The sequence below is a fragment of the Grampus griseus genome (assembly GCF_964374135.1).
Source record: "Grampus griseus genome assembly, chromosome: 11".
Taxonomy (NCBI): domain Eukaryota; kingdom Metazoa; phylum Chordata; class Mammalia; order Artiodactyla; family Delphinidae; genus Grampus; species Grampus griseus.
In genome coordinates, this window is record NC_139005.1 from 31,510,194 (window position 1) to 31,525,642 (window position 15,449).

At 35.3% G+C, this 15,449-nt stretch overlaps 1 protein-coding gene across 3 annotated transcripts in view; it reads left to right on the top strand.

Annotated features, from left to right (window-relative positions):
• The window catches only part of LRRK2 (leucine rich repeat kinase 2), a 155,875-nt gene that overhangs the window by 126,761 nt on the left and 13,665 nt on the right, over positions 1-15,449 (top strand). For all 3 annotated transcript variants that reach the window (XM_082665511.1, XM_082665512.1, XM_082665513.1), the window contains 6 exons: positions 5,307-5,477; positions 6,704-6,804; positions 10,155-10,349; positions 11,711-11,904; positions 13,155-13,227; positions 15,246-15,430. In XM_082665511.1, the coding sequence (XP_082521637.1) occupies positions 5,307-5,477; positions 6,704-6,804; positions 10,155-10,349; positions 11,711-11,904; positions 13,155-13,227; positions 15,246-15,430 (919 nt within the window). The remainder of the gene's footprint in view (positions 1-5,306; positions 5,478-6,703; positions 6,805-10,154; positions 10,350-11,710; positions 11,905-13,154; positions 13,228-15,245; positions 15,431-15,449) is intronic.

Here is a 15,449-nt window from a genome sequence, read left to right on the forward strand (position 1 = left end):
ATCAATGTGCAGTAACACAAGTATGGAGCAAGATCATGACAGGGAAACCCAGAGCCCGATTCTTTCTGTTCTGCCCGCTTTTCCCCCAGGCTGCTTAATACATGGTAAGCATTTTTCCTTGCTATATCTTGGACCTTCTCTTTATCTCTACTGTATTTATTATTGTTAGAGCACTTCTAATCACCTCAGCCCTAAACTCAAATTAAAAATTTTAAATAACAGTAATTGTCACCACTGCTGCCACCATCACCAAACTTTTCCTTCCCCAGAGCAATTATGTTTGAGAAGAAAATCATTCCCTCTCATATGATTTTAGTTCTCTCCTTGTCTTTTCCTTTTTAATGGATCTTCCTGTTAATGTTATACTTAGAAACTTTATGAGAAACAAAATATAAGGTTTAACTTGGAAATTTTAGAGAAACAAAACACCATGTGTTTGTTATTGTTAAACTTTTGTGAAGTTTTATACTAACTCTTACTGTGGTGCATTAACACTGTGTGTGCATGTGAGTGTGGGTTCATTGCTGTTGTCTCAGGGAATATGGTAATGGGAGCAAACCTTTCGTGGCACGAACAGAGTGCTTGTCTCATGCTTAGCCCTTTGCATAGGTTGATTATCTCAGTTAACCCTCATGACCCTCTGACATGAGTCCTATTATTATTCCTGGTTTACAGATAAGGAAACTAAATAAAGCTTAGGGACCATTAAAAATGTCTATAGGGTCACATAAGACACAAACCCAACCTTCCTGAGAACACAGCCCCTGGCCAGGTACCATCATAGCTGGAGCGCAAAGGTAGAAACAATTCGGTTATTGGCAAGTACCACAGCAGTGTGTCTGTCTACATTTTCAAAGGTAAATATGGGATGGAAACTTTCAACTTCAAATAATTTGGAGAGATTCAACTTTAACTCAGTCAAATGGGTATGTATGTATTATATCCTGTTAGTAGCAACGGTTAATTCTGGGTCTTATGACAGTTACACTGTTGACTGAGATGGATGCTGACTGATGGCTTTCACCCCGCCAACATCCACAGAAATACAACAGTCTTTGGGTAAACAAAAATGTTATTCTCTGGTTATACCTATCATCTGATAGAAATTATGAAACATGCTCTACTCAGACTTTTTGGAAAGTAAAAAAGAAAGTATATGTTTCTGTGTACTTTGTGATATATAGTCAGACCTAATTTATAAATTTCTCATGTTTTTGATCTATGGATATTTTAAATGCAGACTTCTCTGGAAAAGTATCTCTAAATATAGTTTTTAGACAAATGCATCATATTTTCCCAATTATTTTAACATTGTGACTTGTAATAATTCTCTAAGGGAAAGGTATTCTTATTTTTTATTCATTTATTCATGTATCTGGCAATAATTTATTGAATGTTTACCAAATATCAAACTGGTGTCACTACTTAATAGCTGTGTGGTGCTCAAGATTCACTTTCTGGGGTTCACTTTTCATTTGTGTAAATTGTGACGAGAAAAATAATGCCTACCTCAGCGTTGTTTAAGGGTAAAATGAGGTAACCCATGTAAGTAACATAGAGAAGAGCTGGCATGTTGCAGTTGCGCCAAGTGTGTTAGCTGTTTTAGTGGTGAACTTGGAGAATGGGCATTAATAAATGTAAATTTTCATCTCCAGAAGCACACGTTTTGCCAGGAGAAACAGGGCTGTAAACAATAATCATAAAGCATTGTATTAGTTTCAGCAGGAGATCTAGTTCAAGGTACAGTGATAGTGCAAGACGCAAGTGGTTAACTGAGCTATGGGTCGTCAGGACTTCCTTCATAGAGGAGGTGACTCTGGAATGACATCTTAAAGGAGAAGTTTGAGGTTTGAGTAAATAAATAAGTAAGTGGGAGGAGACATTTCAGGCAAAACGTGCTAAGGTAGAAAATGACTTGTCTCATTCCGATAACTGCAAGAAGTTCCATGCGGTCTAAGTGACAGATGGAGGATGGAGGATTCTTTGGTTATGTTTTTCAATTCTGGCTGTATATTAGATAACATGTAGGGCTTAAGGGATATATCCCCTAGGGTTGTGTCCTTTACAGTTGTATTTTAGTAGGTGTGGAGCAGGGGCTCTCAATGTGGCCACATGTTTGAAGCTACTGGAGGACTTTCAAATGTACGGGTAGCAGGACCCCATGCCCAGGATTCTGATTTAAATAGTTTGGGTGGAGCCCAGACATTGAGGTTATTTAAATGATCCCCAGCTGATTCCCATCTCTTCATCATATAAATAGTGTCATTGCCTCTATAAATCAGTTATAACATGGGCAGCTCAAATTGTGGTATTGTCTCACATTGGGGAAAATGTTATTTGCAGAAAAACTTTTAACAAGATGATTAGCATTTACTCTAGATTTTGAGAGTATTAGCCTGTGATATAAGCAAAAAGTTATGAGAGTAAATATGAATAGCATTTAGACTTATGTTCAAATAAAAAGAGCAAATGTCTGTTTTAAATTAATCTTTCTCAATGGTGCACATTCTAGGCACCGCAGTGGATTCTGGAGATAGATATATATGACCTAATGATTATTGACTGTCTAGATTCTGTTAAACTTGGGCTATGAAGTCAGTTTCTTAGTTTGAATCCTTGCTCTACCACTTACTAGCCAGGGCTGGAGAAATTACCTAATTCCTTTCCTTGGTTCAACAGTAGTACCTAATAATAGTATCTGTTGTAGGGGATTGTTGTGAAAATCAGATGAGAAATTCATGTAAAGTGTTTAGCACAATGCCTGGCACATTCCTTAGGTGTCTTTTCTTTCCTGGACTCTCTGCTCTGTCTTCTTTTTTTTTTTGCGGTATGCGGGCCTCTCACTGTTGTGGCCTCTCCCGTTGCGGAGCACAGGCTCTGGACGCGCAGGCCCAGCGGCCATGGCTCACGGGCCCAGCCGCCCCGCGGCATGTGGGATCTTCCCGGACCGGGGCACGAACCCGTGTCCCCTGCATCGGCAGGCGGACTCTCAACCACTGCGCCACCAGGGAAGCCCTCTGCTCTGTCTTCTTAACACAGGGGGCCCCCTTCTGAACACAGAAGGCTCTGTTTGCCTTCCCTTTCCCTGTCCTCTGAAGGGCATTCAGAAAACTCATCTTGTTTGTTTGCTCTCTCTCAGAGATCACTGTCTTGTGTTCCTGGTGTCCAGAGTTTCATACATGTTGTCTAGTTATTTCATTGTTTTATGCAGAATGGTAAGTCTAGTCCCTGTTATTCTATCTTACCTAGAAGTAGAAGTGATACATGTTTAAATAAACGACTTATTTGAACAGCCTAATACAACGTACATTTAGGATTTTAGTTAGTACTTAACATTTGTAGTCTTTGAGGGGCATCAGTGCTAAAGAGGGTATCCGTGTAGTACAGTAGCATGGTCCATAACTGCCATAGATCATTCACAGTATTAGATCAGGTGACAACACTGTTCTTTTGTAAACAGGCAGGAAATGTTTCTATTTCTAGCCTTCCAGTGACAAGTAACATTAAAAGTGTTCATTTTCATCCCAAATTAAATTCAGTGGTGAATACATTGAGTAGCTTGAAATGTTATTCTCCCTGTTACTACTATGGTGACCAGTATACTGAAAAATAAGGCAAAAGTTTTTGAAGAAATTGCAGTTGCTTTTCCAGGGAAGTCCTCAGTGATAAGGATACATGTAGAGTAGCTTGGAGGATCTTATGGTTTAGATTGATAGTTAAATGTTATGTTGGTAGCTTAGGTCTTGATGCCCTCAGTCCCCCTCCCCTCCCCATTTTGGTTGAAATACTCCATGATGTTTTAAATTAAGATTTGATACACTACCAAACGTAAGGTAGATAGCTAGTGGGAAGCAGCCGCATAGCACAGGGAGATCAGCTCGGTGCTTTGTGACCGCCTGGAGGGGTGGGATAGGGAGGGTGGGAGGGAGGGAGACGCAAGCGGGAAGAGATATGGGAACATATGTATATATATAACTGATTCATTTTGTTGTGAAGCTGAAACTAATATACCATTGTAAAGCAATTATACTCCAATAAAGATGTTTAAAAAAGAAAAAAAAAAAACGATTTGATTTGCAAAACATAAGGTTGTGAGTTGAAAGCAGCAAATGCTATTGAGCAGGTCAAAAGATGTGTTTCTAATAAATTAGTGGAAATAACACCCCGGCAACAAAGAGATATATCTAGATTTAATGTGCTTGAGTGTTTTATATACATACTGTATTGTAAATTCTGCGTCTTTGTTTTCTTTTTCTACTTAATATTTCAGGGACATCTTTCTGTGTCAAATATCAGTTTTAACAGTTACATAATATTTCAGTAATTTACTTAACCACATCTTGATGTATATTTAATTTTTTCGAACTTTTTGATATATTGAAAGGCTTTAATTAATAGACTTGTAAATTAAAAATTTCCCATTTATGAAACTAATTTTTAAACATTAAATTTCTAAAAATCATATTGCTGGGTAGGCATATTTTGAATTTTGAAATACTAATTACCTTCTAGAAAGGTTTATCAATTAAAATTCCCTCAAAACTTGAATTAGAGCACCTATTTCCCATTCTGGGTTTGTTATTGTTTTTAATCTTCATGAAGTTAATAGTCAAAAAGTGATAATTTAATGTTTTTATTTTTCAAATATTTATATATAGAACATAGTTGGTTTTCCTTAGATTGTTGACTATTACAGGTAATGTTGAAATTACTTTTTTTTCCCTGAAGTGCTTAAAAATGATTTATCTCTATTGCAAAATGAAAGGTTTTATTTTTCTTTCAGAGAATTTCAGGCATGAACTTACACCTGAGAGAGAGGGCTTTTATTCGTTTTATTCGAGGTTTTCTTTTTAGTGTTCAGTTGGGTTCAAGGAGCAGAGTCACAATTCTTGGAATGATAAGGCCATTAGCATTGCAGCCAGGTTAAAGTGACTTGGAGTGAAGTCTAGAAATCTCCCTCCTGTCTCCTCCTCTGTTTGAAACACTGCTCTGGGAATAGTTATTATTAAGAATGATGTAGACTTTTCCCCCCTCTTAGGCTTTATTTATTTAATTATGAAATATCACTTAATAATTTATTATTGAATGTTTATCCTTATTATTCTTCAAGATGGACCTTGGGGTGAAATGTCCTGGGACAGGGCTGTTAATTGACTTGATTAAGATGTCTTCTTATAGAGGTGATGTGGCCTGTTTAGAACTCATCTTCCTGTCTCTTCCTCAGCACATATGCCTAAGTATATACCTCCCTGGGTGTATAAGTTCTGGGGTTGGGCATATTTATTAATATGTCTGTTTACTTTCAGGGTTTCGTGCACCTGAAGTTGCCAGAGGAAATGTTATTTATAACCAACAGGCTGATGTTTATTCATTTGGTTTGCTACTCTATGATATTTTGACAACTGGAGGTAGAATAGCAGAGGGTTTGAAGTTCCCAAATGAGTTTGATGAATTGGCAATACAAGGAAAATTACCTGGTAAGTTTTATTTTATCTACAATAAAGATTATTATTATTTTTTAATAGCAGCTTCATTTCCAAGTTATTTAATTGTAGTTGTATAGTAATTCATTTCACAGCTGAAAATTTTTTTAGTGCATGAATATTCTTAAATTCTGTGACATATTAATAAAATCATATGAGAAAGATAGAATTTATAGGGCTTCTTTTTAATATTCCAAATATTGATATATTTGGTATTATATTTAGAAGAATACTCAGAGAAGGAAATACTATTAGAACTCCAGGTTTAGTGACTTTTCTTCTTGTAAGGAGTTACTAAGTGTCCATTAGCTTGGGCTATTTTCATTTTCTTGGAGTGAAGTAATTTCTATGCAGGAATGGAAGCTTGAATTATTTACAATAATAATTTTTAGTAGTAAATATTAGTAAGAATTAGTAAATGAGTATTTAATGAAATCAAATCTCATTTTGAATGGTTGCCTCATGCTTTAAAGAAATTCTAGGGCTTTGTCATTCATTCCTTAACTCTTCAGTTCTCATTCTAAAGTATTCTTTTAAATATATTTAGTTTCTCATATTTTCTGCTTTTCTTTTCATTTAAGAAAAGTTTTGAGTGTATACTATGTTCCATCTGCAGGGAATACAGCTTTAACTATCTCCTTCTGGGGAACCTTTAAAGATTCCCAACAGAAGGAAATCTATTATTATTCGACTAAACTTTGTGCACAATCTAGGTCATCTCCCTCATTTTATCAGTTAGCTTTCCAGTGAAAGTTTTCAGGTCTGTATTCTATACCAATCAGAAAAATGGCATACCTCTTATAAAAAAAACAAATGTGCACAAAGTGACTGTGGGGGTAACTTTGGATTAAATGGATTATATGCTTGTCTACATTGAATATTAAAATAAAAAGTATTTGCAAAGCAGTCTATTATATGAACAAAAGTGTTTTCAAAGTCTATTTGAAATGAAGGTATGAAAGGAAAATCTATTTTTATTCAGTTGGTATTTGTGTCTCTTTTTATACTGTAAAAATTAAGAACTCATTCTTGATGTCTCTAGTGGAGACAGTTAACAAAATTAGCTTTAAGAGTGATAAGTAGATTCATGATATATATGGGATTATAGAGATCAGTGGTTCCTTTGCAATGTCTGGACCTCTCATACACATTGAGAAGAAATAAAATAATTGTTCTGATTTGTCCAGTGTTTAAGCGTGATATGTTTTTTAATGTTTTAGATCCAGTTAAAGAATATGGTTGTGCCCCATGGCCTATGGTTGAGAAGTTAATTAAAAAATGTTTGAAAGAAAATCCTCAGGAAAGACCTACTTCTGCCCAGGTATTTGTGTAGTCAAAATTTATCAGTATTTTGTTCAGAACATCAAAAATATATATGTAATATTCAAATATATATACTCAAACATATAAACAAACACACACAGTTTAAAACAGTTATAAAGCAAAACTCCTCTATCCCGTCACTACCTCAGGCACAAAATAAAGGGCCAACACCCCAGAAACGCACATATGCCTCTTTCTGATTGCATCACCCTCTTTTCTCTATATGTAGCCAGTCTCCTGACTTTCATGATAATCGTTGTTTATTTTTCTTTTTATGATTTTACTACCCAGTTTATAATTTATTTAAAATGGAATCATAGTCACGTGCTGTTCTGAGTTTTTTCAGTTGTTCTCCCAACATTATTTTGTAAGCTTCATTCATGTTGTTGAACATAGCTGTTGATTACTTTCCCTACTATTCCATTCCATTGTTTGAATGCACAACAATGTATTTACCCATGATCATATCAGTGGGTATTGGTATTGTTTCTAGTTTTTTGCTATTATAAATAGTGCTGTTAATGAGTGCGGTCGTACATGTCACCTAGTGCAAATTGTATCAGAATTGCTTTGTGGTATCTAACCAGGAGTTGAATTGCAGAATCATGGGATATGGGAATATCTAAATCATTTCTTGAAGAAGTTGTACTAGCTTAACAGTTCCATCACCTGTATATTAAGGTAGCTGTTTTTTTAATATATTCTCCCTAAACGTTGTACTATCTGACTTCTTAATTTTTTCCAAATAGATTCAGTCTTGTGTATTGATTTACATTTTCCTAATTACTAATAAAGATGAGCATCTCTTTATTTATTCATTGGTCACATATATGTTTCCTCTTCTGGAAAATGCCTGTTCATTATTTAGCCATTTTTCTATTGAGTTGTTTTTGTAAAAATAAAATTTAAAAAGCGCTTCTTTATACATTGTATACTAAAACTTTGTTGGTTATATATGTTGCAAATTTCTTTTCCCAATTCATGGTTTGCATTTTTATTTCCTAAAGAGTGCCTTTTGATTAACAGATTTTCTTCATTTTAATAGAGATAATTAACAATACTTCTTTTTATGGTTATTAATTTTAGGGTCCTGTTTTAAAAGGTCCTTATCTCTCTCAGAGTCACAAAAATATTTACCTATTGTTTCTTCAAAATGTTTAAAAGTTTTGTTCTTAATAATTAAGTTCTGAATCTATCAGGAAATGACATTTTAATCTAGATCCAATTTCCTTTTTTCCATATGGGTAACCAATTTTTCCAGCTTCATCTATGAAATTGTTTCTTCCTTTGTCTTCTACTGATCTTTTTATTTTCCATTTCCACTCTGTAATATACACTCAAAGATAAACACACACACATTCTCTTCCATTGGTCAATTTACCTGTTCTTCCTCCGGTACAATCCTGTCTTAATTCCTGAAGCTTTATAATAGTCTCTTTCCCCCCTTATTTTTATCCTTTAGGAATGCTTTAGCTGTTCTTCAGTCTAGTTTTTCCATATAAAATTTTAAATCACTTTGTCAACTTTTATGAAAAATTCTATTGTGCTTTGGATTAGACTTGCATTGAATCTGTAGACAATATCCTTATGATATATTGTCTCTCTATTCTTGAATATGGGTTATCTCTGTATTTAGGTCTTCTTAAGTGTCTTTCAATAAAGTTTTATAATTTTGCATCTAGGTCTTGCACATCTTTTTCTGGATTATCTTGCTATAAATTGCTTTACACTCAATTCCTGGCTTGAGATGTTTTTGAATCACCCAGGTGATGAGAATCTGGTCTACAAATCTTGAGAACAAGCTTATTAATTAATAAACAGTTTCTCAGGGTTCTTTTGCTCTCTCCCCCTGTGTCTGTAAAGTCCCAAGGCAACTTTTCTTATAAACCAGTGAGAGTGGGAGTGTGGAGTGGCTTTATATCTGGTTCTCATTTATTCTAAATATGCAGTCCTTTTGGGATCCCAGTTTTATGGGAACAAGACTACATTCTCCACTTTGGGCAGGTCATAGGTTTAACTCTTTCCCACTGGCCTCACAAGGCACTAAAAACCGCACATCAATTTTGCTTCAATAGATAAATGCCTAAAGGGAAAATTGGGCTTCAGGGTTCATCTGACCTCTCTGGATTCTGTCTTTCATTAATATTTTGGCCTGAAAATTCTATATGGTGTTGTCAGATCTTTAATGTTTTTAAGAGATTAAAAAATAATTTCTTCAGCATTTTAAGTTGTATTCAGCTGGAAGTTTTGTCCAAATAACCTCTTCCACCATATTATTGGAAACAGAACTCTTACTATGTTTTAAATGAAATAGATTTTAATAGATCAAAATAAGAGCTGTTTTTATGTTGTGGACTCTCAATTTTGTATAATAATTCATTGAAAAATTTTTGTTCAATTTTAAATTTCCTACTCAGAAATAGCTGAGGACATGTATACACTGCCTTTATCAAACATCATATAATCATCTTGACTAGTTGCCTTACTGACTTTTTAATTTTGGTTGCTACCAGTGTTAATTACACAGACTTTAAAAAAAAATTATCAAAGCAAAATTTTCCAGAGCTTAATTATTATTTTACTTTTTCTTCTTTTAATTTTCACTTATATTTCACCTGTATTTTACAGATTACATAACAATCTTGAGGGTTTTTTTTAGCACATGACAGTTTTCAGAAACTTTCACATACCCGTTTAGTCTTTAGAATACAGTGTGTACTAGGCAAGGTGCGTAAACTCATCACCTTTGTCAGATGAGTCACTGGGAGAAATGGAGCTGTCTTGGAGCCTCATGAGTGGCAGGTAAGTGGCTGTGACGCAGGGCTCTAATTCCATTTTCCTGACCCCTGGTTCTGTTTCCTTACACTGGCTCTCTGCCATCTCTTTAGTTCGTTAGTGCTTGAAGGAAAAATATAAAAACAGAATCTAGAGGTGATTTGTGAGTTTTGTTACCAAAATCAAAATGTCTTTTCCCTTCAACTGGTAGAAGGTGTATTCTATCGTGGGCCCTTCAACATGATGCGTCTCTGCGGTATGAAACTGAATGAAGAATAGTTCCCGACTCTGCTAAATTCTGTTCATTTGGCACTTTTGAGATTTTCTTTTCAAGTTACAAAACATACCATATGTACAAAAGTGCGTATATCATGCATAGCTTAAAAATAAGTATTATCTTAATATCTATAGTTTGATTGTTAATCTTGTTGCTCCGAATGGGTCACAGTTTAAATAAGATTTAGGTTTAATGCTGTAACATTTAATACTACATTATGCATAATGATATGATCTTTCAAGAGGGCATGTGTTAACCTGATGTGTGTTATTTTGTTAATTTTTAAACTTTCTCAGGTCTTTGACATTTTGAATTCAGCTGAGTTAATCTGTCTGATGAGGCATATATCAATACCTAAAAACTTTACTGTTGAATGCATGGTTGCTATGAATCATAACAGCAAGAATGCAAGCATTTGGCTGGGCTGTGGGCACACTGACAAAGGACAGCTCTCCTTTCTTGACTTAAATACAGAAAGATACACTTCTGCGGTAAGTCCAAATACCATTTAAATTAGTGAAACTCCAGAAAACTCACTTTGCAAATTATTTTAAAGCATGAACCAATTGAAAATTACTTAGGGGTACTCAGTGTGCAGGTGCGAAGTGTCCAGGACTTGAAGAACCGGCATTTGGTTTTGGACACAGCTATTTGGGTTCAACCGCTGGGCAGAACCTTTTGTCAGGGGCCCAGCCAAGAACCAGGCCCGTGAGATTCCCAAGGGTGTCCATGACTTTCAAGTGGACTGCAGTGACTGGTTCTTTAAAAAAAAAAAAAAAGTTACTTGCGATAATATATATATATATATATATGTGTATATATATATATATATATAATATATAATATATATATAATATATATATATAATATAATATAGGAGTGTTATTAAATTAGCTTCCTGTTAAAACAAGTGTATTCACATGAAATGAAGTAGTGTGTGTTTTATTTTAAAATCACAGTATATGTGTGTCTTAGGTCAGGAATGCTAGAAACACAGCCTGAAACAGAGAATCTTATATGAGTGATTCAAGGAGAGAGAAACTTTTAAGGAGGTATGGGAAGCCACATAGATCAGGGGAAGAAGCTTAGCAAAAATGTAGTGTCTGAGGAAGTCTAGCCTCAGTCTTTACCCACAAGAAACTCTGGAATGTGAATAACGGCACAGATTTATCCTTTCACCAGGCAAGGGGTCCAGTATTTCATTCCCACTTATCAGTCAGTCATCAGCTGCAATTTGCCCAAGGGTAGGGGTGGCATAACCTCCCAACCATTTCTTAACAAGCCAGCTCCCATGAGCTGAAGGTAGTGAAGGGTGCAGCTCTGAGCTCTTAGTAGCCAACACTCAGAGCAGCCGGGGGTGGGTGATAGAGGAGATCTGGGCATGGCTTCTGCAAGATGGATCAATAAATTATATTGGGAAATATAAGGTAAATTTCTAGACTTACCTTATATTTCCCAATAAATTATATTGGGAAATATAAGGTAAATTTCTAGACTTAAAAAAACCTTATATTTTGACTGTTGCCTTGAAAGAAATGTTGTACCTAAACATTATTCTTAAGGTTGAACAATCCTCTTATATTATTTTGATGGAGTGGGAAATGATACTGAGAAGTAATTTTCAATTTTTAGTTTCAGGTGCATTCTAGGCAGGCATTTTTTTTTTTTTTTTTTTTGCCAGTTAACTCATTTATTGTTGAATGTTAAATAAAATTGGCATTGTTTTAAAAATGAAAACCAAGAAAGTAAAAAGAGTTAAGTATGTGGATTACATAATATTTTCATTCTATGTAAGTTCTAGTCACTTAAGCTAGAACCAAGTCCTTTAGAGCGTGTTTTCTTTTCTTAACAGGAAGTTACTGATAGTAGAATATTGTGCCTAGCCTTGGTGCATCTTCCTGTTGAAAAGGAAAGCTGGATTGTATCTGGAACACAGTCTGGCATGCTCCTCGTCGTCAATACTGAAGATGAGAGAAAGAGGCACACTCTTGAAAAGATGACTGATTCTGTTACTTGCTTGTATTGCAATTCCTTTTCCAAGCAAAGGTAAGGTAGTGATTTTGACCATTGGGGGAAAATTACATATCTTTTAGATGACTTAATTGTGTGCAAAATTGTTACAGTATCAAGAAAGGTTGCTCATTTTTAACATTTTTCCATTGGTTGCATATATTAAAGGGAACTATAGGAGGCCACGAAGATATTTGCATTTTTCTGTATACAGATCAAGCTGAGACAGTTAAAAAATAGGTCAGTCATTTCTTCAGGCTTCCAGCCTTGCTCCTGGTTTTATCTCAACTATGGCTCTAACTCTTCACCACTCAGCACATCAGTTGATTTTTGTAGAGCCTCTTCAAAAATGAGTTCTCATTCATTCTTACTTTGAATACATGTATATCAATAAACTGTTAATGCCAGTCTAAAGCGTATCACTTAACTAACTACCAAATTGGAAAAAAAACTTCAGTAGATGAGTTCAGAAGTTGTCAATAGTGAAATGGCTTAACCATTATCAGTCGAAAAGATTTTATCTCAGGAATTTATCGAAATGGCAGAATTTCAGGTGTAACAGGTTGGTTGCTGTAATATTTGGGGCAGTATGATTTCCAGGAGCCATTTAGATTATGCACCATATACTTCTCTGGTTTAAGTCAGTACTGGAAAATAAAAAGTATTAGAAAAATGTGAAGTCCAAGTTTTTGGTGGCTAAAATATAAACTCCACTGGCAATTTTGGAGTTGAAATTATTTGGATACTGTCAAATAAAAATTTCATCAGATGAAGTCAAATAGGCAAGGAAGACTTTATATTTAAGATTATTGCAATAGGGGAGAGGGATTGGACTCAGCTCTGCTGAAATAAAAGGTGGGAGATTTTTTAAACCCTGTAATGAGCTAGTGGAAAAGTACTGGAGGACATTGGGGGAGGGGGAGGGTCAATGTGATTAGGTTATCTGTGTTTGCTGATTGTTGCTTATTGAAGTAGGCTTCTACCCTCCCACAAAGAATGGGAGAAGGGGTGCCATCCTTCCTGATGACATTTCAGAGAGGGCACCCAGATCCTTGAGAAAAGACATTCTTGAGTTGTAAAACTTGAAGAAGCTCTACATCTTAAATGGGCAGAGAAAGAAGTTGCAATGTAAGTTTTCTCAAGTAAATGCTCTAAGGAAAAGGAGGTAGAGGCCAATAATCAGGAAGAAACCTATCTAAAGTTTAGTTAAGGTAGGTGGGATGTTAAGACCATCTTGGTCAATATAAGCATTATTTTTGTAACAATTCTGACATTTTTTCTTTTAGCAAGCAGAAAAATTTCCTTTTAGTGGGAACTGCTGATGGCAACTTAGCAATTTTTGAAGATAAAACGGTTAAGGTAAATGTTGAATGCATTCTGCATGAGAATTTAAGTTCTTTGTTTTATGTTTACTCATCACCACCTTCCTTCTAACTGATATAAACTCCCTGAGATTCTGGATCATATATTCTGCTTTTTACCTTTCTATTGCTTCAGGAAGTGTTGAACACAGTACATTCTCTATAAGTACTTACTGATTAACTGTATATTTTATAGGAATGAACCAAGGATGAATTGATAAATGAGATCTGCTTTATAAGGTTAGGGATGGAAATAATTCCATTTTTATATAAGTGAAGTAGATAATTTCTTATAAATACATTGTGGAAAAAACAGGGGAAACAAGTTTTAAGTCTGGCTTGCTACCAACCTGTTCTTTCTTTTTTTTCTTTTCTTTAACATATTTATTGGAGTATAATTGCTTTACAATGGTGTGTTAGTTTCTGCTGTATAACAAAGTGAATCAGCTATATGTATACATACATCCCCATATCTCCTCCCTCTTGCATCTCCCTCCCTCCCACCCTCCCTATCCCACCCCTCTAGGTGGACACAAAGCACTGAGCTGATCTCCCTGTGCTATGCAGCTGCTTCCCACTAGCTATCTATTTTACATTTGTTAGTGTATATATGTCAGTGCCACTCTCTCACTTCGTCCCAGCTTACCCTTCTCCCTCCCTGTGTCCTCAAGTCCATTCTCTATGTCTGTGTCTTTATTCCTGTCCTGCCCCTAGGTTCTTCAGAACCATTTTTTCTTTTTAGACTCCATATATATGTGTTAGCATACGGTATTTATTTTTTTCTTTCTGACTTAATTCACTCTGTATGACTGTCTCTAGGTCCATCTACCTCGCTAAAAATAACTCAGTTTCATTTCTTTTTATGGCTGAGTAATATTCCATTATATATATGTGCCACATCTTCTTTATCCATTCATCTGTTGATGGACACCTAGGTTGCTTCCATGTCCTGGCTATTGTAAATAGTGCTGCAGTGAACATTGTGGTACATGACTCTTTTTGAATTATGGTTTTCTCAGGGTATATGCCCAGTAGTGGGATTGCTGGGTCGTATGGTAGTTCTATTTTTAGTTTTTTAAGGAACCTCCATACTGTTCTCCATAGTGGCTGTATCAATTTACATTCCCACCAACAGTGCAGAAGGGTTCCCTTTTCTCCACACCCTCTCCGGAATTTATTGTTTGTAGATTTTTTTGACAATGGCTATTCTGACCAGTGTGAGGTGATACCTTATTGTAGTTTTGATTTGCATTTCTCTAATGATCAGTGATGTTGAGCGTCCTTTCATGTGTTTGTTGGCAATCTGTGTATCTTCTTTGGAGAAATGTCCATTTAGGTCTTCTGCCCATTTTTGGATTGGGTTGTTTGTTTTTTTGATATTGAGCTGCATGAGCTGCTTGTATATTTTGAAGATTAATCCTTTGTCAGTTGCTTCATTTGCAGATATTTTCTCCCATTCTGAGGGTTGTCTTTTCATTCTTGTTTATGGTTTCCTTTGCTGTGCAAAAGCCTTTAAGTTTCATTAGGTCCCATTTGTTTACTTTTGTTTTTATTTCCATTTCTCTAGGTGGTTAACCTGTTCTTTAACCTTGAAGAAATCATGTGACTTTCTGTTATTAAGATTCACATTTATCATTAAAGAATTAATTTCTCCATCCATCATTCATCTGTGGTTCTATCTAGTCATTCAACATCCTACCCATTCATACTCTTTGTTATCAAAAAAGCTTATTATCTAATGAGAGACAAAGACGTAATTATAGTATAATCCCTAAGTTACTTCCGGTACAAGTTTTGCATGGAGAAGTGAAGAGATTGGTTATAAGGATAACACATTGAATACCATTTGAATTAAATCCTGTTTTTATAAGTCCTTTGAAAAATGTATCCTGAATTTTTATTTTAATACCTCTAACCATTTAAGATGGGAAAGTAGTTTTTAGAAAGCTGAAATTTTACACTGTTTCATTCTGTGGCTACTCAATTTACTGAATGTGTTTTCTCTTTTTGGCAAAGTGTAAAGGAGCTGCTCCTTTGAAGACACTCAATATAGGAAATGTCAGCACTCCACTGATGTGTTTGAGTGAATCCGTGAATTCAACCGAGAAAAACATTATGTGGGGAGGATGTGGTACAAAAGTTTTCTCATTTTCTGATGATTTCACCATTCAGAAACGGATTGAGACCAGGACAAATCAGCTGTAAGTTATTCTTATCTAT